The sequence below is a fragment of the Magallana gigas genome, chromosome 6 (genome assembly GCF_963853765.1).
Source record: "Magallana gigas chromosome 6, xbMagGiga1.1, whole genome shotgun sequence".
Classification (NCBI taxonomy): domain Eukaryota; kingdom Metazoa; phylum Mollusca; class Bivalvia; order Ostreida; family Ostreidae; genus Magallana; species Magallana gigas.
In genome coordinates this window covers 31,286,006-31,309,118 of record NC_088858.1, presented here as the reverse complement: position 1 = coordinate 31,309,118, position 23,113 = coordinate 31,286,006, and the positions used below count along the sequence as shown (strand labels likewise).

The window sequence follows — 23,113 nt, the reverse complement described above, 5'->3', positions numbered from 1 at the left end:
TAAGTCTTCCGCTCAGGTGTGTTCGAAAGTTATGAAGATTGGATTGCGATAGTAAAATATAACTGTAACTAAAATAAATATGTAGCATATTCTGTAACTTTATCTAGATTACCCACTTTATTCCCTATTTACTTAAACCTGAATAATACTGAAAACACATTCAACTTCCTGCTTATACTTCCTTTCTTTGGTCATTGTTAAAACAAGCATTTCCTCGTTTCGCGGCAGTCACATAATCAAACTTCCTTTGCTCCATGATTTAAACGTAGAGCGTAACCTGAGAGATGTTTTTATTATTATGAACTTACAAGATGTTTTATTTACATGTAAAAGACTGAACTTTTTTTTCGGTCAAGTCTTTGTGGGAATTGACTTGAGAATTTATTTTAAAACAAACAATCGAACAGACATTAATGGTGGATTTTGATAATGTGAAAATTCTGCTACATGTACCGTTATTGTTATGATAAAAAATATACTTTTGTCTAAAAGCACAGTACGGTTGCTTCAAGGACATCCCTAACACATTTGCATTGTGTGTTCCTACCTAAAATGAAAGGTAATATTACTTATTGTATTGTATGATTACAAATATTGAAAAAGAATATGATACCATATATTTTATTAGCAATCAAATGGTACCAAGATATTTTATTAATAATCGATATGCACTATAAACCTTTACAAACTATTTGTCGTCTGCAGTCCATTCCAACTGATAATTTACAATCGATACATATGGGAATTAGAAATAAGAATTTGACACAGATATTTCATTTTAAAAATCAAAATAATTAGATTATCGTACACCCATTTTTATGTCGTCTGAAACCCATACCAGTCGATGGTCTGCAATTGATACTTGGAAACTATTTGTTACTAATAAAACAAAACTATATAGGTTATAAGGAACAGCCGCCGTAGCCTCTATTAAGGAAACAATATGCGGAAATTTTAAACTGTTAGCAAAAGAAAATCATTGGATCTGCGCATGCCTCCTGTGAACTTTGCGAGATATATACAGTCTAGAGGTTCGGGATTCTTCTTGACAGCATCAACAATTTGTGAGGGAAGCGATACCTCTCACTAAGCTCACAGTCTGATAGTGTGTCGAGAACCTGGCATTTGTCGCAGTAAATCCGATCGGTTTATTAACTTTTTAAAGGTTTGTCTTTTAATATATAAAATTTCTCTTATACTGATGTCCGCTTTTAATATTAACTTGTAATAGACAAACAATCTCATTTTTAAGAAGTCCTTATGCTGCTATAAGTTACGGTGAAATTTTAGACCTAACTTAACCCTTTCACATTTTGGACTTTGAACTCATTTTCAGAGGGAAATGCTGTTTTTATACATGAAATATACATGAAATATACAATCTAATTACACAAGTGTTAGATAGATAGCGTGTCTTATAGCATAACCGAGAGACGGATTTGGCTGCGCCAAGCACTAAAACATAGCATGTGCTACACGAAAAAATTGTGGTTTTAAATAATGATGTTCAACTTGGGAATAATGTAAATATAAGGATTACGTTTACTCAGGGTTTGAGATTTTAAAAAATATTTTTACAAAGTTTAATATCTGAAGTCCAAAGTTGGTAAAAAAAACACAAAATAACAACGTTATTAACAAATATCGATATTGATATCCATGATTTATTTTTTTGAGGAAGATATGCTTCGACAAAGGTAGATTAAAATTGAAACAGAGGAAATTCGGACTAATTTGTTCATTTTCTTATTTTCTCTTATAAACTTTCTGTTGCAGTGTAATTGCAAAAGTTAAGTTTCTATGTGTTTTTTCATATCATTTTACATATTTTATGGTTGTATTTACTCGTCTATAAATTTATATCACTGGCTGGCACGCGATTGGAAAAATCTTTAAAATACATAATATCGATTCAAGATAAAATATCTCGAAATTTTGATCATTGACCTTATATAATGTTAATGTCAAAATAATACAGACAATAAAAACAGTTTTAGGCAATCAATGGTTTGGAGCTCCTATTAGTCAGTTTTTTGTAAAACTCGATCAAAAATGCGTACAATTTTGGAAATTGATAGAGGAAATTCAGACTAAATTAAATTTAAAATATGATCTTAAAATGATTCATTCAAATATAAAATTAGTAAAGCTATTCGTATTTTATCATTTCCCAACCTACAAATTGTTTTTTTTATTTTTAATAATTTAAAAATAAAGAAAACCTTGAAAATTGTGGAAAATTTTGACAAATTTTGACTAATTTTTCAAAAAACATTTAGAGGTCAATAGCAGAAAAAGTAGGTCATTGACCTAGTTATTTCAAAGTGAAAATAGCACCACAATAGTGGGGCTACAATGAACAATAAGTAGTTTTTCGTTTCTATTAGTGGAATTTTTTTCACCCCTAAGTAAACGTAATCCATAAGTAATAAGGAATCATTTTTTGAATATTATGAGGTGATAATTTCGGTCGAAGCGTGGTCAATTCTATCATAAATCCCTTCGGGCTTTATTGGATTTTACTACGCCCCGACCGAAATTATCACCTCATAATACTAAAAGAATGATACCTTATTCCTTAAATACTAGTATATAATTATATGATGCACAATTTTCAGACAAGAAGTGGCCCAAAATGATCTCTTTAAAAACCGAACAGTAAATATATGTATCCAAAATCTGAACTGATTTATTTCCTGATTTAATTTTATTGTCGCATTATATTTAACTTTGGATTCTCTTATTATAGTCTACAGGGAATGCTTTAAGCTTTCATATTTCATTCATCATTAAAATTCAATTTCCTTCTTAAACCATATGATTATAAATATTTTCGAATAGTGTTTGTTAATAGATAGAAATGTCGATTCTGTTGTTCGTCAATGTTTACAAGCATAATGTATATTGTAATATACATTTTTTAAATTGTGGGAAGGAGCATTACATCTTTCATGAAATTTTTTTTCAAAAAATGTCCAGGGTATATCAGGACTCTGTTTTATAGTTTGTTCCAGATTAGGGTTTCAATTACTTTGAAAAATACATACAAGTATACAAGTAGAAATTACACAGAAACGAAAATACATTTCGTACGGAAGTTTATAATAGGAAAATCGAAAGTTTTGGCAATTCGAAAATTCTGGGGACCAATTGTACAATCTATGAACATTATCATCCGGGTTTTTTTTTTATGTCGTTTTCAATTAAAAAAAACTAAATCAAAAAGTATGCAGGAGTTTTGCATTGCAAGCGACATGAAAAACCGGGATGATTAGTTACGTTTTAGTTAACAACAGTGCGAGGTGTTTCAGGTGACCTCCGATTGGTAAAAAATGAATTTCCAAATACAAATCTCCATAAAAAAACCTGTGTCCGTTCTAGTGGATGTCTTTGAAAAAAAAAGAGAACATGTTGATAAAGAAACCTTGGATTTTATTCCTTTCATTGTTTTCCATTGAGCTTCCTTGACAGGAATCATAAGTGACAGAATCGGTCACTTTGGACTTTGGACTGACTATAATTATTCCACTGTTTACATTAATATCAACATTGGCTAGATTTGACAATAAAATGTTACTCGTTCAACTGTCGAACTTTGAAGAAATAAAAAAATATTGGTAAACATTATAACAGACTGGTTAAATACCAGCAAATGCAATTTCATATTTATATAAGCATCCTTTCAAAAGTTAAAAGTGCGCAAAATGAAAAGTTTGAACTTGACTTGTGTATTCCAATGAACAAAGATTTAATTTAATATGTGCAACTGTTGCAAAGATAATATTTGGAAAGATAATGAAGACGGTAGGACGGAATGACGGAAAACGGTAACACTATATAAACCCGGCCATATTATGGAGGGGGCATAAAAGTTATGAAGATTCGATTACGTACATGTATAACATTACTGATTAAACGCATACATGTAGCATATTCTGTAAACTTCATGTTTTACAATATTAACCTCAACTCGTATATTACCCAGAGCGCATTAATTGAATTTCCTGCTCATGCTTCTCTTTTGTTTGGTCATTGTCAAAACAATCATTTCTCTTTTCGTAGAGGTCACAAATACAAACTTCTTTTGCTACATGCAGCGTAACCTGACAGATGATGTTACTTTTTTCCATAACTATGAACGTACACTCTGTTTTAGTTAAAAGACCGTAAGTGTAAAGTTCATGCATTTGCAAATCAGTGCATTATGAATTTTAAAAAGCTTTTCTTAATTTTTTCCGTAGTGTCGAAAAAAAAAGAATCTGTTCTATTGGTCGGTCAAGTATTTGTATTGACTTCTTATACAATAAAAAATCTGATGAACATCAGTTTATAACTTTGATAATGTGAAATTCCGCTACAGTTGTTGCTATGATAAAAAAATATTGAGGTTACATCACTTTCTTTTTATCACAACCTCTCTCTTTACTCCTTTCTAAAATTCTTACAGTAGGGAAGGAGAAACTTCAAGAGTTCTGCACAACGATATACTCAAGAAGTGGTGTGAATCAGATGTGGCTATTAAAAATTCTAAAGAATTACTAGAAACTTTGAGGTCACAAAATCTTACCAAACTCAAAAGCACTAAAACGTACAATTTTTCAACGCTTTTTAAAACCATTTCTCCATGACAAATTAAAACCTAGGCTTTTTTATTTCATCGACAGATGTTTCTTCAATAAAAATGGAAGTTGTAAAAATGCTTACCTTGTTATTGGAAATCTAAAGAATTATTTTGTTAAAAACCATTCTGATAGCACACACAAGTACTCTGAAGTTGACATTAAAAAGATGCTTGAGTTTCTGATAGACAACATCTCTGTAGTTTTTGGAAATCAAGTCTTCTAACAACCTGTTGCAATTCCCATCGGTACCAATTGTGCCCCATTGTTAGCAGATCTATTTTTGTATTCTTTTGAAGCAGAATTTATTCAAAAACTTGTATGTGAAAAAATAAATCCCTCGCTGTGGCCTTCAACTCAACATTCAGGTATATCGACGTCGTATTATCAATTAACAATTGTTATTTCCATACATACGTCGACTCGATATATCCAAGTGAACTTGAAATAAAAGATACCACAGAGTCTGCGTCATCTGTTTCATATTTGGATATTTTGCTGGACATGGACATTGATTGTAACTTTATGATAACCGCGATGACTTCATTTTTTGGAGTTGATTTTAATCAACTCTCCTATGCAGTTACTCTGGCAAACCGAAAGTGAAACAGTGTTTGGACCTAAGAACAAATCATCACCACTGACAAGACTTAGTTCTTGAAAACAATAGAAAAATTCGATGTAATGTATGCTGAAGCATTGTTTTTCAAACAAACATATCTATAAACACTTTGAAAATAGTCAGATTTTATATAATACGAAAATTTTAGATATTATTGTAGTCTCATGTGTTCCTACGCTAGAGTTTAATAAAGTCTCGTTCAACCAAAACTCGTTCTCCGTAAATCTCCGACAAGCAGAGAGACTCTCTTGCTTGTCGGAGATTAACGGAGACAGCCGAGGGTCTGGTTGAACGAGACTAGAGTTTGATATCAATAGTGCTTGGATCCATACGATTTTTAGAATTGTTTCCATTACTAATACATAGTTTGAAATCTATCTTTAAATATTGCACAACATGATTCATATGGGGTTTCTCGAAATTCTTGTCGGAAAAGTCTAACAACTCATATAAAAAAAAGTGCGTAATTCAAATACAGACTAGAAACTAATTGCCATGCAAGATAAGTTGATCTTAAAATAAGTGATAATCGATAAAATCAACTCCCGTCAGTACTTCAGTACTTTGATTTCTAAAGTCAACTTTCTTTACTTATGTTGCATTATACCTTCATCGCCTGCATGTGGTGGTTTTGTCTCTCAGTTGATTTGATACGGAAGAACATGCTCTTCGTATGAACAGTTTCTAAGACGAAGCAAGCAACTGACAAACAAGTTCATAAAACTGAACTATCAACAGTCTCACTTGAAGTCACCTTTTCGTAAGTTCTATGGTCGATACTACGACCTTGTCAGCAAATACAATCTTCCATTGGATTGCACGCTGACTGACTTTATTTTATACTAATTGTGAGATCATAATTAATCACCTAATTGTCTACGGACTTTTCTTCCGATTTTCCCCCCGATTTCGACAAAGAGCACACGGCGGGTGTGACCGGTCAGCAGAGGATGCTCACTCCTCCAAAGCACCTGATCCTACCTCTATCTATTTGGAGTTCCGTGTTGCTCTGCTTTGAATTTGTATTTCGTTTAATGGATTTTTTTGATGGTTCACGGTTTGTTATTGTCATTTTTTTTTTCATTTCCACGAACAAGCTACTAACGTTATCAGTTATTTAATGCATTTGTCATGAGATTATTACCTGAAATCTTTGAAAATTGTTCATTTTTTTCAGTCTTTCGCCTCAATTGTTCATGTTTTAAGCTCAGTTCGGCTGTTTCAAGGACATCCCTAACACACAAGACCAGCTCATTCCGACATAAATTTAGTGTATTATATTTTATGCCCAACTAAAGAAAAAGATACAAAAACAATTTAAAGGTATTCTGTATTTTGTAAACCCTAGCAAACAAGCGTTCTGAGAGTATTGCATAAGCAATACACGTCCCCTACCAGTTTGTGGAAATTGTGAAAACAATGCACTGTTGTGTAGAATATCGAACCCAAACATTAAAAATTTGAAATATAAATAATTAATTTTCTCGAAAATATGTCAACCAGACACTACAAAAGTGTAAACTTGATCTGTAGTTTGACATTTTGAAGCTGTTCAGCAAATTTATTATTCCTCAAACGCATAAAGAAAAAAGTGTGGAAAACTGAAGTGGGACAGACAGACAGACGGACTGACGGACGCAGAGGAAAGCTATAGTCCCCTCCGGTGAAAACTAGTAGGGGACTAAAAAGCTGTCGTCTTCATTCTATTAAGATTGATAATTTGCGATCGATACACATGGGAATTTAAAAAATAGAATATACAACACAGGTACTAATTATTAATCAGTGTATCATACACCCATTTAAATGGCGACTGAATTCTGTTCCGATCTTCGGTCTGCAATCAATACAAAAGCTTTGGGGCTACACGGACCAACCGCCATCATGACATTAATATTCTTCGTTTTTTTCTATAGAGGAAAGAATTAGCCGACATTCTAAACTGTAAGTGGAGAATAAATTGATTCTGCACCAGCTACCCGTAAACTTTGCTAGATTTTTGTACGTGATAAACAGTTAGTTTTGAGGTTCTATTTTCTTTTTGACAGCATCATCTATTTGTAAAATAATACCGGAAGGGAAGCAAAACCTCTCAACGAGCTCATAGTGTCGAGAACTTGGCTTCTGTGGCGTAAAACCCGATTGCTTCATAAAAACTATTTAAAGGTTAGTCTTTTTCAAGTAGAACTTCCCTTTTACTGATGGACGTCATTGTACTAGGCTAGTATACCTATGACTATAAATCAAATCATACCGGCCAAAAAAATTATGTCATTCCTTATCTGTTGGGAGGGGGGTGTATACCGATGACTCCAATTTTCAATATCACTTTTAATATTTTCACTATTAATATTTCAATTTTTTTAAGGTACTTTAGGAACATTTTCTTCTGCAGCGAGAAAAAGTGTGGGGCTGAGTACATGGGGCATTTGACTTTTTTCCACAGAGAACAGCCATGCTTCCCAAATTAAATGTCAAAAGCTTTTATCATAACGTGGTTTTAATTTTTATGGGCAAGTGTTATATATATATATATATATATATATATATATATATATATATATATATATATATATATATATATATATATATATATATATATATATATATATATATAAACGTGTAAACAATAGTCGGGGTATGGTGTGGCCGTCCCAGAGTCCGAAGATTAATATCATAGAAAACTGTAGGCATAGAATTAAAGGAAACTTCCAAAATCATGCCGGAGATATTACTCGTCGACCAGCTCTTCGATATCATACTTTATATATAGCAAAACTTCACTATGGAATGCATTCAAAATGTAAAAAGACAGACGAACAGACTGACGGATGGACGATGGACCACAGCTAACTTAACCTTACATTAAAAGCCGAACCAATGATTTGTTAACATAATACGAGTGGTAGATTGAATACTGATCACGTGACTTTCGGAGATCACATGACAGTTATAATAAAATATACCCATAGGAAATACTCATTTTTTGGGTCAATTGTTTTAATCGTGTATATAATCCGTGGATATACATGTCCCTTAGCATTAAATCATCCACTTTGATATTCAAAGCATAATGGGTAAGGCTAGGGTTTATGAGGAGCGAAGTGGACCGAAAACCCTTGGCTAGCGAAGATGCCCTCCCCCTGTTCGCTCTCATAAATCTCACTTTTAAACTTCTGTGTTAAATGAGGTTATTAAGTGTTTAATAAATCAGTTTCACTTATTAAGTAGAAAAAAATATCACCAACGGTCACTCGTTTTGAATCCATAACTGCACATTTCGGATGCAACCCTGTATCAATTAAAGTAGTTGTGCTCTATAGCCTCACCTCTAACGTCCAAAATTTGTTCTCTTTTTATGATCAGGTTTGTATAGTCTCTCTTTGAATTGATAGTGCTATAATATGTAATTTCAATTTTCTTTTTTTTCAGCATTTCTATATAAAGTCTCTTCTTAAATAATCTTGCATTTGCTCGAGAAATGGTTTCAAGGAAAGAGTAAATCCATCCTTCCTTTAAAAGCCCAATGATCCTAATTAAAGATTAGTTGTTGGCTGGCAGTGCTAATGATTCCAGTATAAATGTAAGTCAAAGCGTATTATATTGATTAACAATTAGTTTAATCAAGAGGTACATTAAACTTATCTATTAATGTATTTATTACTAATGTAGGGAAACTACCTTATAACCTTTTCTACGTAAATCTGTTTGCAAAGACAAATACCTTCAGTCTTTTGAATGATGAATCGTGTAGTATTATTTCTAATACCGTATATCCGATGATTATCGCAATGATCTAAATTATTTGATACGCAGAAATTATATTCTGTATTATTTTCTATAAAAAACTTTTTAAATCGCAAAAAATGACTGACGCAAATTAAAGATGCTACACATTTTTCAAACTTTTGCAAATTTTGGAATACGCGGAAAAAAACCCCGATATACGGTATGTTCACATTTAATCAGCACTGCTAAGTTTATTAATGTGTTAACTAAGTCATACACTAGTATATACTATTTTTTTTATAAACTATGACACAATGCATTGAATTAATTAGTTTAACAACTACTATAGATGTGAAGTTGCAGTGTGTTTTACCCTTCTGTCAGTCAATAAGCCAGTCTGTCAGTCTTTTTTTTTGTCAGTGCAACTCCTCTCCGCTATACAGATTTTTATAACATTATGTAGTGATTAAAACACGATGTTTGATATGCATCTTACCAGGAATTATTTATCCGATGATTTCGTCCTTTTTAAACTTAGATTATTTGCCATGTACTGAAAATAGTAATTTAATTATCATTTCTCTCATCGGCGCAACTTCTCTGAAACCACTTTTTTACGTAATGATGCAGGAAAAGTAACAAAGGGGGGAAAGTAGGCTCTCATTCCTGAATTTAATTTTATTTGTATTTTTTCCTGAACATTTATAACACTCTGATTGTACAATTAAAAGATATATTTTACATAAAGCTTCAAAATAAAACGACGAGTGCACTTATGGGCCCCGGTTAAAAGTGAAAAAATGAAGATTCAAATTAAGCATACTTTTTCCCCAAACATTATCTATTGATATCTATTCCATAAGAATTAACAAGTTTTAGCGCTGAATTTATTGTATATAAAAAGCACGAAGCTTTAAAACATAGTAGGGGTCAGCAGACAATCGTGATTTTGTATAGTAAATAGAGGACGGGCATTCATTTCAAAGCCTTTGTTTACCGTCAGCCTAACCGAGTACAAACTTGTGGAAAAGACAAAATACGCATTATACATTTAGAAAACTCCTGTGAAAGTAAGAAGTTTGTACTACATTAGGCTGGTACCTAAAAAATGAAAAACGTATGAAAATTTCAAGGTTTTTCCTATAGCAAGCGAAAGGTATTACCTGCGTGACCCATGTTTGAACCCACGCATGGAATAAATTATTTCAAACAATCACGTGGGTTCTATCCAGGTAAACGTTCGTCAAATGTGCTCACTGTAAAACTGATACGTTTTAAATCACTTTCCATCATCTTTGTATGGTCAGGAATGTTTGTTTGGTCACTATGATAATATGCTACTTCAAAGCTTTTAGTCTAGTCCTAATTTCTAAAAAGAGCTCTAGAAATACGTTTTAACGGCAAATAATTATTATTTGGTCCAGCATGGTTTTTCATAACAATTAAAGTATGCTGAGTCTGAAAAAATATGCTGGCCTTCATGAAAATGGCGTTTAGTAGCTCAAAATGGCGATTCAAAATGGCGGATAGTCAATCTTCATTTTTTTCTCTTAAAGTCTTTTCAATGGGAAAAGAATATGACAAACACCAATGAATTGATCCAAAATAGTATTTCATCATATCCAATGTGTGCTGAGTCTTACAAATTATGCTGGCTTTCCACAAATGTGGTTTATTAGGTCAAAGTGGCGATTTAAAATGGCGGATAACAAAGTTAATTGTTAATTCGTCTTATATTTCTGAAATGGACATAAAGCGTGAGACAAACAATGAATAAACCGTCCAGCTAAGTTTTTAATCAAAACTTAGGTGTGGATAGTCAGGAATAATATGCCATTTTCAAGAAAATGTCGTAAATTATTTTTAAAAAATGGCTATTCATAACGTTGGACATCCAGATTTTATATTTTTTCCCTTTAGTTTCTTAAATGGTGAAAATGGCGAGAAACAAAAAAATTAGAATTTTTTAAATAAATTTTCAAATCATAAACAAGACGTGCTAAGTCTGAGGAATCGTGCTGGTTTCCACTAAAGTGATGCTTCTTATGTCAAAATGGCGGACCGCCAGACTTCATATTTTTTTCTTTAAAGTTTCTTAAAACGGAATTAAGCATGAGACCACAAGTTTAATTTGGTCCAGCAAAGTTTATCAATATAACTTTAACATACTGAGTCTTAAGAAATATGCTAACTATGACGAAAATTCCGTAAAATAGGTCAAAATGGCGATTTCAAATGGCCTACAGGCTGATTTCATCACTTTCTATTCAAGTTTTTTAATAAGAAACAAAGCAATAAAACAATTATAGTCCGGTTCAACAAAAAGTTTTTATTCATAATAAGGGTATACTGAGTTTGACGATATATGCTTACTTTTACAAAAAATGGCTTTATTTGGGTCAAAATGGGGTTTCAAAATGGCCGACAGCCTGAATTCATAATTCTCTTTTAAAGCCGTTTACAGTGATGAAACGTGTAAGTATTACATTATACAATTAATTACATAAGAACACTTTAACGGAACAGTTCCATATTTTACTAAAAATTGTTATTATTTTCGTTTTGTCTTATTAACCCTTGCTCTGCTGCGCGCACATATATGTGCGCATTACAGAGTGTGCGCTACCATGCGGGGCGCACATATATGTGCGTTTCAATGAAAAACAGACGATCACATTTTGTCTGGATGATTTTTTTTTATATTGCTCTTATTTTCCGTTAAAGTCTCTGAAATATATAATACTGGTCCATAATTTTAAGATTTATTAAAATAAAATGATTACATACAGGTTTGGTTACATTTTTTGTGCATTTTTCTCCAGTAAGTAATGTGTTGTATCGGCGCCATTTTTAAAAGTGAAAGCGATAGTAGACGCCGACATTCGGTACCCTGATATGAATCAACCGATAAATTTTATCGCATGTTTATATCCCTCTTGTATTTATTAATGTTCATATCAAGTACACTTATATTTCTTTTTCTTCATTATGTAATTTTTACGCATTTATTGATAGTATTTTTCTAATGTTATATGGAACATTTTGTATACAGTTAAAAATAGATGTAGGTGGATTCCACCTCGTATTATTCTTATAATTTTCAATACTAAAAGAAGAAAGAATCGATAAACACTAGCTTAATTGCCTTTCAAGTTTAAAATTTGTATTACCATAACAAAACAATGGTGTAACACCTATGCTTTATTATTTGGAAATTTGGAGGGAAATTTAGTTAATGATATAGGCGTTTAAACAACGCGACAGAAATGGCTGCTGCACACGTGTTTTCGTTGTTGGTGTCTGGTGATCTAATTACGTAAATAGGAGATAATACTATAGCAAGGATAGTAAATCTAACATTTGAAAGGTATATATAAACACACCATTCTTTGTATAAACTAGTTTAAAGGAAATAACGCCGCAATCTTAGGAAGCACTTGATCTAACGGCACCGGAAGTTGAGATATGATGCGGCGATCAGCTGTTTTGTATCGTTTGGACTACCGATGATATATTGGCAAAAATATCCATTTTTATAAATTAAACAATGAAATCTATTGCTTGTTTTCGTTTTTTCAGTGTTAATACAAACTGAATTGAGTGGAATATTTGTTTGTTTCATGAGAGATATACAATTAAACCCTGTTGAAAATATGTAAACAATATGCCCTATAGACGTTATGGCCGACAGAGATAACATAATAGAAGAAATCTTTGCAGATAGCGATAGTGACGGTGAGGACAATTTTGAAGGCTTTGATTTAGAGGATTTAAATACTACAGAATAAGATGATGAATCAATTCATGCCAATTACAATGTTTTGAATAGTGAACTTTGGAATGAAGGTGATAGGACTCCCTTACCGTTAAGTTTTGAGCAGGAACCAGGTTTACAAAAAGAAGTTTCTGATTCTGATTCTCCGATCGAATATTTTGAACTTTTTTTAGATGACTTTGATTACCAAAATATCTCTGATGAAACAAACAAATATGCTGATCAATTTCTTGCAAACAAACAATTAAAGGAAAAATCTCGCTTTAAAAAATGGAGGGATACAACAGCTTTAGAGATGAAGAAGTTCTTTGCCATTGTTATAGCAATGGCCATCATAACACAAATGGATATTTCCGAATACTGGACCGTTAATCCAGTGACATCAACTCCCTTTTTCCCCAGTGTTATGTCCAGGGATAGGTTTTTACTCCTTCTTGCCTTTCTTCATTTAAACGACAATGATAAATATATTCCACGTGAAGTCGAGGACCATGAACCTCTATTTAAACTGGGCCCCCTATACCATAGAATCCTTACAAAGTTTCGTTCTGTTTACAAACCCAACCAAGCATTGGCCATTGACGAAAGTATGGTTGCCTGGCGAGGGAACTTATCATTTCGTGTTTATAGTCCAGACAAACCAGTCAAATATGGGTTAAAAGCATATGTTTTGTGTGACTCAGAAAATGCATATTGTTTGAGATTTAAATTATATACTGGTAAAAAATCTGTACAGCCATCAGAAAACGGGGCAACATATGATCTTATAATGGATTTAATGAGAAACTATTTTGAAAAAGGGCATATTCTTTATTGCGACAATTACTACAGTTCACCGCGTCTTTTTATGGATCTGTGGGTCCTCTGGACAGGAGCAACTGGAACTGTACGCAGTTACAGGAAAGGTATCCCAGACAAATTAAAGAAAGCTCAGCTTAGCAACAGAGTGGACACAGCAACAATGTCATATGGACCTTTGAGCTGCTTAAAATATCTAGATGCAAAGGCTGTGTACCTAATAAGCACCACTGACACCTCTGTCAATGTGGAAACTAGAAGACCTGACTTTATGAGAAATCATGAAGCAAAAGTTAGGCCTTCCATGGTTCATGTCTATGATCAAAAAATGGGTGCTGTTGATAGGAGCAACCAAATGGTGGAAAATTATAAACTTGGCATCAAAACTATGAAATGGTGGAAAAAACTTTTTTTCCATATTATCAATATTGCAATTGTAAATTCTTATATTTTGTACAAAGAAAATTGCAGTTTCAACAATGCCATGGTTCAGCGCCATTTCCGAAGAAAGCTCGTTGAGCAGCTCATCCAGAGCTCTGGAGGGAGCATTTCAACACCACTTGGACGACCTGCCCCCAGAGTTCTGGAGAGACTTACAGGGAGACATTTTTTGGACAAGTTGATGGAAGGAGAAAAACCTCTTCATCGCCAGTGCATTGTTTGTGGACCAGCAGAGAGGGAGATGCTACCCCCATTAAGACCAGGAGAGAAGCGGAAAAGGCGATGTGGCCACATGACCAGCTACAAATGCAGACAGTGTAATGTGTTGCTATGCATTTCTCCTTGCTTTGAGATTTATCATACAAAGCAGGAATTCCTTTTGGCCTACAAGAGAAGTCGATTGAGTTCAAATTCCTCAACAGAAGAGTAATTTCAATTGTATAAATTATACATGTAAGAGGAAAGCCAGAGTTCTTTTTATTCAAGGTTAATTGAGCTTTTGTTATTGTGGTACATGTCTTTTCCGCTTTTCTCTCTGTGTGAAATAAGTATGATACAAGTTGCTGTCCTTTAAAAAAGGACTACAATACGTGGACCCTTTGCATGTGTTTCCAACGAAAACGTAAAAGCCTTAAGATTTTCAGAGATTCCACCGACTCGAGCCCTCTGCTTTTAACCACTAGATTTGTACGTTGTATTACGTATACATGTATGTATAGCCCTGACTTTTTATCTCAGAACTAAAAGGATTCATGCTTCTAAAATAATTTTGATCTATCTATGAATGAAGTTTTTATGTATAGTATCAGGCATTCGGTGAATTCTACTATTTGCGCACACATTACGATTCGCAATACTTTGTTAACTATGCAGTGACACCTTTGTGTAAATTAAAAATTTCATATGTTGATGCATTTTTCTTGAGATTTTAACTTTTATACAGTGACATAATTATTCAATCATACCTTAATGCTTAAAAAAAATTAATCGTGAAGTTCTCTAGTCTCGCCTACTATGAAAGTAAAGTTAAGTTACACATGTGTATTCGGAAAACAATAAAACATTGCAAATTATGCTAGTTGATGCATGTTGTAGTTTCGGCATAACATAAACTTATTTCATAATACTGGCAGTTCATATCACATACCGATCATTTCTTTTAAAGGAATATTTTGTTTCTGTACTGTTTACCGACAACTTTACAATTACAGCGCCTTTGAACTTTATGTGTGCATATGGCACGGAATCCCAATCCCGATTCAGATAAACGTGTGCTAGCCTGGTTCCCTGAGCTACCCATTACGTACAGGAACCAGGCTAGCTCATGCGCAGGCTGAATTTTCCCCATAGCATCCGGTTTAACCTCGCTTATATATTTTCTGCGTGGACCTCAGGGTCCACGCAATAAAATAGAAATGCTTTCATGATTATAATGATTATATAAATACATCAGAGTATTATTTGAATTCAGAATTATTTTGCTTCTTGGAATTTAGAGTTTTTAAGAAAATTGCCCTTAGTTAGACTATCCATAAGAAAAATTCATGTTACCTGTCTAAGTTAGTCTAACCAAGGGCAATTTTCTTAAAAGCCCTGAATTCCAAGAACCAAAATAATTCCAAATTCAAATAATACTCTGTTTTACCGTTATACACAATTGCCTTAAATGGTTATTTTAAAAAACAACTGGTATTAAATAACTTTGCTTTTTAAATAGCAATTTCATGTACATGCAGAAATATGTTAGATATATTTTTGTTGGTTTTAAAGGCTCTCAACTTGTCCAAAAAAATGTCAACCACTTTTCAAATTTCTGAAAAGTTTAGTGACATGTATGTTCATATAAATGCATATTAGCTGAAGAATGCAGTGCTATGCAATGTTATGCCCGATTTATATTTTGTTGTATGAAGTTTTGTTTGAAGCTCAAGCTAACTTAGAGTACAGTGCCTCTTTAAAGTTTTGATGCTATTATTAAAGTAACTATCTTCTCTTTTTCTATCAAATGTACTGATGCATCAACAGATAAGTTGGATGGAAAACTGTGTCAGCGCTCAAGGTTTTCTGACATTATTTTTTGCTCTATGCACAGAATAAAAACCTGACCCGATCATTTTATAACATATTTTTCCTACTATGCAAGTAATTCAAATCATTTCTGAAATTGTATGCCAATAATATTAACATAAATTTCAACAAACTGGAAGCACTGTGCATGAAAAAATGTAATTGATGAAGTAGTCAGCATAAATAACGCATTATAAATGTTTAAAATGTGGTATTGAGTTTTAACTTGCTTTGGTGACCTTGACCTCTTTGTATGTGACCTTGGGAAATATCTTCTTAAGAAACCTAGAAAAAATGCCACCTGTAAAATGATTGTTCTTAACTTTTTACAGTGATATGATAAAAATTCAATTAATGATAAGTGTGAAAATGTTCTTGAAATTGTGTCAAATCAAAAGGGGATATAAGTTCGTTGAAATGAAAATTTTATGACTATGAATTAATTTTGTATTATTTTGTTATTTTTGTATCATATCTAAATCAATTGTCCTTTGGTTCACTGCCATGAATAAAATTGATGCAATTTAATTGCAAAAGTTAAGTTTGTATATGTTTTTTCATATCATTTTACATATTTTATGGTTGTATTTACTCGTCTATAAATTTTTATCACTGGCTGGCACGCGATTGGAAAAATCTTTAAAATACATAAAATCGATTCAAGATAAAATATCCCGACATTTTGATCATTGACCTTATATAATGTTAATGTCAACATAATACAGACAACAAAAACAGTTTTAGGCAATCAATGGTTTGGAGCTCCTATTAGGCAGATTTTTGTAAAACTCGATCAAAAATTGGTGCAATTTTGGAAATTGATAGAGGAAATTCGGACTAAATTAAACTTAAAATATGAGCTTAAAACGATTCAGTCAAATATAAAATTAGTAAAGCTATTCGTATTTTATCATTTCCCAACCTACTAATTGTTTTATTATTTCTAATAATTACAAAATAAAGAAAACTTTGAAAATGGCGGACAATTTTGAAAAATTTTGATCAAAAACATTCAGAGGTCACAAGCAAAAAAAGTAGGTCATTGACCTAGTTATTTGAAAGTGAAAAATAGCACCACAATAGTGGGGCTACAATGTGCAATAAGTAGTTTTTCGTTCTTATTAGTGGATTTTGTTTTCGCCCCTGAGTAAACGTAATCCTTAAGGCGTATACCGGTATCTTATTTAAACATTCTGTGTTCATGCTTTTCAATACCCGTCTTGTTCCTAAACCTTTCTGGATTTTTTAAAATTATACTTTATGTACCGGTTTCTTCGACCTGCAAGTTCGTGAAATACAACAAAAGTTTGAGAGAGGAGAAATATTTCTGCACTATAAAACTGGTGTTTATAGGCTTTAACGACATCGATGTCATAAGCCTAAATGATAACAGAGATACAATCAGGTACTTAGGAACAGTGTACGACATGAAGAACTATTCTTGTATATAACTTCCTTTAATACCTTTTTAGCAAATAAATCTAACTATTATATCATCATATACACTGGAAAAGCTCGTGATTCAAAATGAGCCGAGATCAACATATCGTCCAGCTTTATATATAGTAATATGTATGCGTAATATATTTTGGGCAACCCAAAAAGTTTTACTCTTTTTAACATTACTAGGGACAATTTAGATATTGCACAAGGAATCAAGCTGTCTATGTCTTCGTTAAAGATAAAGAACCTCTTGCAAAATTGTTAACATGTGTTTGACCAAATGTGCTGAGGAAAGTATAGTAATGCGTGTCCATATTCAGAGGAAAAGTTGAGGCTTTTTTTTTGCTAGACCATGACAGTGTTAAAATGCAACATATCCTCACAACTAAGTTTGCTGATGGATGTATGAACCTCTTTAAAACCGATAAACATCCCTGTCAATGTTGTTGAAGAGAAAATGTTCCCCTTTTATAGAACTTTGAATTAGCACTTGGTTCATTTCATTTACTGATATGGTGTGACACACCTTCTTATTTCTACTGCATATCGAGAAAATTGACATCATAAGTGAAAGGAAACAAGTATAAAAAGGGGGAATTAACTGACCAGCAAATCAAAGAATTCGAGAAGTTCTTTAGTTATATGGATAACCAAGACACATTGACCACTGACACGGTTTAATTTGCTTTCTTCCTAATATCAAAGCCCGGGAATAAAGATTTACCTTACGTTGCTTATGAAACAAACACACACCAAGGTAATGATAGGGAGACAGGCATATATATAAGCATGCCCATATTACCATGCCCAGCCGAGATGGGATAAAGAAAATTAAGTGATGGTTGTTGGTTGCTTGAACTAATGACCTTAAAATCTTATACCTAAAGCTTTCTTAGATTTGATAGCTTGCAACTGCCCCACAGGTTGCAGAACCTTTATGTGTGAATGTAAACGTGCCGACTTCCTGGGTAAACATTTGCAAATTTCAAATCACAATCTTATCATTCAAAAAAAGATTGTATAATAACATAAATATATACTATAGTTTAATAAGGGAAAACAGATTTTTTCTCCTAAATAAAAAGCTTGTGGAGTTTTTTCTATTAATACAAGTGTTCAAAATTGATTGTCAGTTACATCATTAGTGGTGAAATTATGATATTCAAACATTTTCCCCATTTAAGAGACCTATAGTAGTCTATATAGAGATTAAAGAAATTTGGCTACTAGTATACACCAATTTGAATTGCCATTTTGACAAAATTAACGTCATTTTCATGAAAACCAACACATTTCATCAAACTTGGCACAACCTAATTATGAAAAAATGTTTGCTAGACCAATTTATGATTTTGTATTGTTATTTGTTTCTATTAAAGAGACTGTGAGACGAAAAATGATGAAATTTGGATGTCCACCATTTTTAACTATCGCAATCAACATATTTAGTTGGACTCAGCACACCTTAGTTATGATAAGATGCTATGCTGAACCAATTTATAATCGTTTGTTACCTTACCTCAATTTTTAAGACCTATATTCAAGAATTAAAATCTTTTGCCAGTCCACCATTTTGACCGGCATTTTTACCTTTAAGCGCAATTTTTGTCAAAACAAACATATTTTTCAGACTAAGCACGCCTTAATTAATATGCACAAATAACTTTGCTGGACTAAATAATTATTGTTTTTATGCGTTTTCCCTAGTTTAATTTTTTTAGGAAAAAATTATAAAATCTAGGTATCTGCCATTTTGAATCCCCATGTTGACCTAATGAACGCTTTTTGGGGAAGGCCAGCAAATTTTTTCAAACTTTATATATGATAAAATACTAAGCTGGATCATTTCATTATTGTTTGTCAATAATGAATGACTTTAAGAAAAAAATATAAGATTTGGTTGTCCGCCATTTTGATTCGCCATTTTGAGCTACTAAACGCCATTTTCATGAAGGCCAGCATATTTTTTTGGAATCAGCACACTTCAATTATGTTTAAAAACCATGCTGGACAAAATAATAATTATTTGCCGTTAAAACTTTTTTTCGACTGAATCGGACTAGACTATTATTCTATTTTTAAAACTGTATGCTAATTTTGGTAAATTTAAGCGTGCATATAAATCAGAAGTATCCATCAGAGCTTAACTATTACGAGAAAAAAGCAATTTGTTGATATTTTCTACATAAAAACGGCACTGAAAAAGGGCCCATTCTCTATAGCTTAAGTGCACTTGTTCTTTAACCACTGACTCCTGATGTTCAAATTTCTCTCTCTCTCTCTCTCTCTCTCTCTCTCTCTCTCTCTCTCTCTCTCTCTCTCTCTCTCTCTCTCTCTATCAATGGTTTGTTTTAAAGCAAGTGTACATAATGGTCTTGTAATCACTTTATAGTAATTTGATTTGCATTTGATTGTTGGATTTCATCTGAACAAATTGTATTCCGACCTAAATTTTGGCTTATATTAAATAGCCTTATAAATAAACTTTTTTCCTCTAGCAAGAAATTTTGGCTTTGACAAAAGGTGCTCCTCCTCGACACAAGGTTTCAGAGCTAATCAATACCTGTGTGGAACGCATTCTCTTCACATTGACTATCCGTAATTTTTGTTGTTGATATTTTGCACAACTTTCCAGAAAACACACCAATTAGATAATATAACTTTTGTTACTATGAAATAAGTCTTCTGTCATAAGAAAGACGTTAACAATGGGACGTTAATTGATGACTCCTAAAAGCTCTCTTGTTCTATCAATCATTCAAATAATATTTAAAATTGCATTGAAATCAACAAGGATGCTTATCTTACTCAATGAAATAAACTTTTATTCAAAAGACAGATTTAACAATGACATGATATTGGCATAATATTCATACAACCACGGTGGTTCAATTTCATGTACAGGTATCAAAAGCAACTCTTCCTATTTTTTCACACAGTTGTCTCACTTAATTTAGTTTCTGCTTTTTGCGTAATACCTCAGGTTAAGTGATAGTTTTCTTTCTCTTTTTTGCATTCTCGATTATATAACGTCCTTGGTTATATAAAGAAACAGGAATAATTGCAATTTTTAAGCTAATATCTAACACGAGATTTACGGCATAATAAATAAGATGTGGTGCTTATATAAGAATTAATTATCTTATTTTAATTACTTTCAGATGCTTAAAGCAATTGCATTCAAAAATTTCGTTCATTTCAAAAATAAAACTGTCATCATATTTGATGATTCAATAAGAAGACAATCTGGAAACTCAAATGTTGATGGAAGACCAAATTTTCTAAATATTTTTGTTGGAGCTAACTTTAGTGGGAAAAGTACTGTCCTAGAATTGATTAGAAGATGCATGGAAGAGAACATCAATACATCAGTAACAAGCTCTGCGGATGAAAAGCAGGTTGCATATGCATTCTGCAAATTTCAAAAGGGTCCTGACCCGGTGATCATTTCTGGAATTATCAAAGATCCAAATACCAAAATAATTTATAAAGTGATTTTTTCATCCGATAAGCTTGATATCATAGTCTACTCGCCACCAAGCTTACGCGATGTCTATAAATGTCGAAATTCATTAGATGCTGGTATTCCGATAATTTTTTCGAATAAAGATGACGATGGTGAAATATACGGAATTCTCCAAAAAATAAAAGACGCATGCCAAGACGAAACCAATGAAACTGTTACTGTACCAGAAAAAGTTACTGAATCAACGTGGGGTTTGTGGGATTCTATTAAAGACAAATATGTCGCTACTTTTCCTCTCAGGGGCATTGGAAGCATACAGTGGTCAAAAAGCAAGAAGATTGGAGGTCAAAGGGATAACTATACAGAAGCGTATGATCGAGCAGAAATTTTGTCAGCGTCACTTTCAGAGGAAGACGAAGACAAGAATTTTTTCGCCCAAGTCGATGTGGTCGAAGAGAAGAGAATATTTAAATATCTCACAGACCTAGATGATTTTGAAGTAGATAAAAATACTGGCAGTGTTACTGTAACGCGTAATGAAAAAAGAACATCGTTCCCTTTGTTGAAGATATCTGAAGGAATATTTGAGGCAAAATCTACGTCATTGCTCCTTGCAAATGAAAAATTGGAAACTCTCTGTCTGGAGGAACCTGAAAGAGGGATGCACCCTCAAATGATTGAACGATTGAAATCAGTTTTATATGGCATCGGCTTTGAAAAAACAATCATTATTGTTACACACAGTCCATACTTTATTGACAGCATGACCATTGACAAAACGCATGTTTTTTTTCGAACCAAAAATGAGCCTTTTGCGTGTTCTGTAAAGATTGGACAAAGCGACGAACTCTCAAAAGTAGCCGATATAGAAATAAACCGAACGCTGTTGTTTGCAACCAGAGTTTTGTTAGTAGAAGGAGTAACAGACAAAGAAGTAGTTCAAGGCATTCTAACCGAAAATAAATGCCAAAAATTAGAAGAAAATAAAAGCAGTCTTGAAGAATTTACTGATATATCCATCCATCAAATTATCCCTGTTGGTGGCTGTAGCAACGCCGCAAAAGTGCAAAAGTTTTGCAATGATATCAATTTGCCGTGCTTGTGTTTATTGGATCTTGACGCAGCTGTTAAATTTGATTTCGAAGAAATAAAAAAATTTGAAGACTTTGACATGGAATGGCGAGAAATGTTTAAACAAACCCTCAAAAGCTACGAAGAAGAGTCTACGCAATTTTTTGAGAAATTAAAGTCACAGCTGAAAGTATTCATTTGGAAACACGGTGAGTTGGAACATGCCATTTTGAGTTCTGAAAAATGTAAAGAAGGAATTGCCAAAGCACTCGGTGTATCTGTAAGTGAATTAAATCCAAATCGCCTCAAAAAAAATTGAGAGAACGAATTGATGACGAAAAAAGAAAAACATTTTACACTGAACTCATGAAAGTCGATGAAATAAAAAGATTTATCGAATTTATGGAAGATAATACATGTACAATTAAACCAACTGGGGCGGGCGTAAACACTCAATGAAATTGATATACAGATGTCCCTTGAATTCTCAAAAGTTGTGTTTTACAAAAGAACATACAGAAGCGGGAAGCGAAATATTGCGACCAAAACACTTCCTTCTGATTTGATCATGTTCCTTTCCCTTTTTATTTGAAATCAATTCGATATTTATGTACATCATTATTATACGTCACACAAGCAATTGGATATATCATATCAAAAAATTATAATAACATGTAATAGTTTAGCCTTCTGTATCTTAGTATTTTAAATAACTGCCAATATTGTAGTAAATTACATCTCTAATATGATCAGACCTAATTAGAACGGTGTTTTGAAAAATGAGACATTCATCTTATCGTGTGTAATTAGTAGTTCTTTCTCTGAAGTTTTCTGATCTTGGAATCTATATTTCATACTTTTTAATTTGTACGTATAAAACTGATATTAAAAGCAAATAAGATTGATAAAAAATCTAAACAATTAAATTGAAAATTGGAATTAATTATTCTATAAAGTTTAAATAGAATCCAGGGAAACTTATTTTAAAAGTATATATCATATAATAATTAAACTTTAAAAGGAGCTAATTTCGAAAAGGACAAAAAAAATTATCACTTGCCTCCAAATATAAAATCGTGTAA

General features: G+C 32.6%; 1 protein-coding gene and 1 long non-coding RNA gene across 3 annotated transcripts; both read left to right on the top strand.

Annotated features, from left to right (window-relative positions):
- Positions 1-355: 355 nt before the first annotated feature.
- Positions 356-21,746, top strand: LOC136276266 (uncharacterized). 2 transcript variants are annotated; one of them, XR_010714731.1, is made up of 4 exons: positions 356-559; positions 7,290-7,407; positions 8,674-8,824; positions 20,656-21,746. It is a non-coding gene; the product is annotated as an uncharacterized lncRNA (long non-coding RNA). The 2 variants fall into 2 exon arrangements; XR_010714730.1 differs by lacking the exon at positions 356-559 and adding an exon at positions 981-1,165.
- Positions 11,691-14,414, top strand: LOC136276084 (piggyBac transposable element-derived protein 4-like). The gene has a single exon (XM_066086977.1). The coding sequence runs from the start codon at positions 13,041-13,043 to the stop codon at positions 14,412-14,414; it is 1,374 nt and encodes a 457-aa protein (XP_065943049.1). The 5' UTR covers positions 11,691-13,040.
- Positions 21,747-23,113: the final 1,367 nt, after the last annotated feature.

Bases quoted from the DNA above. Each gene is read 5' to 3' on its own strand.
- LOC136276084 (XM_066086977.1), top strand. From the start codon at position 13,041: ATGAAGAAGTTCTTTGCCATTGTTATAGCAATGGCCATCATAACACAA.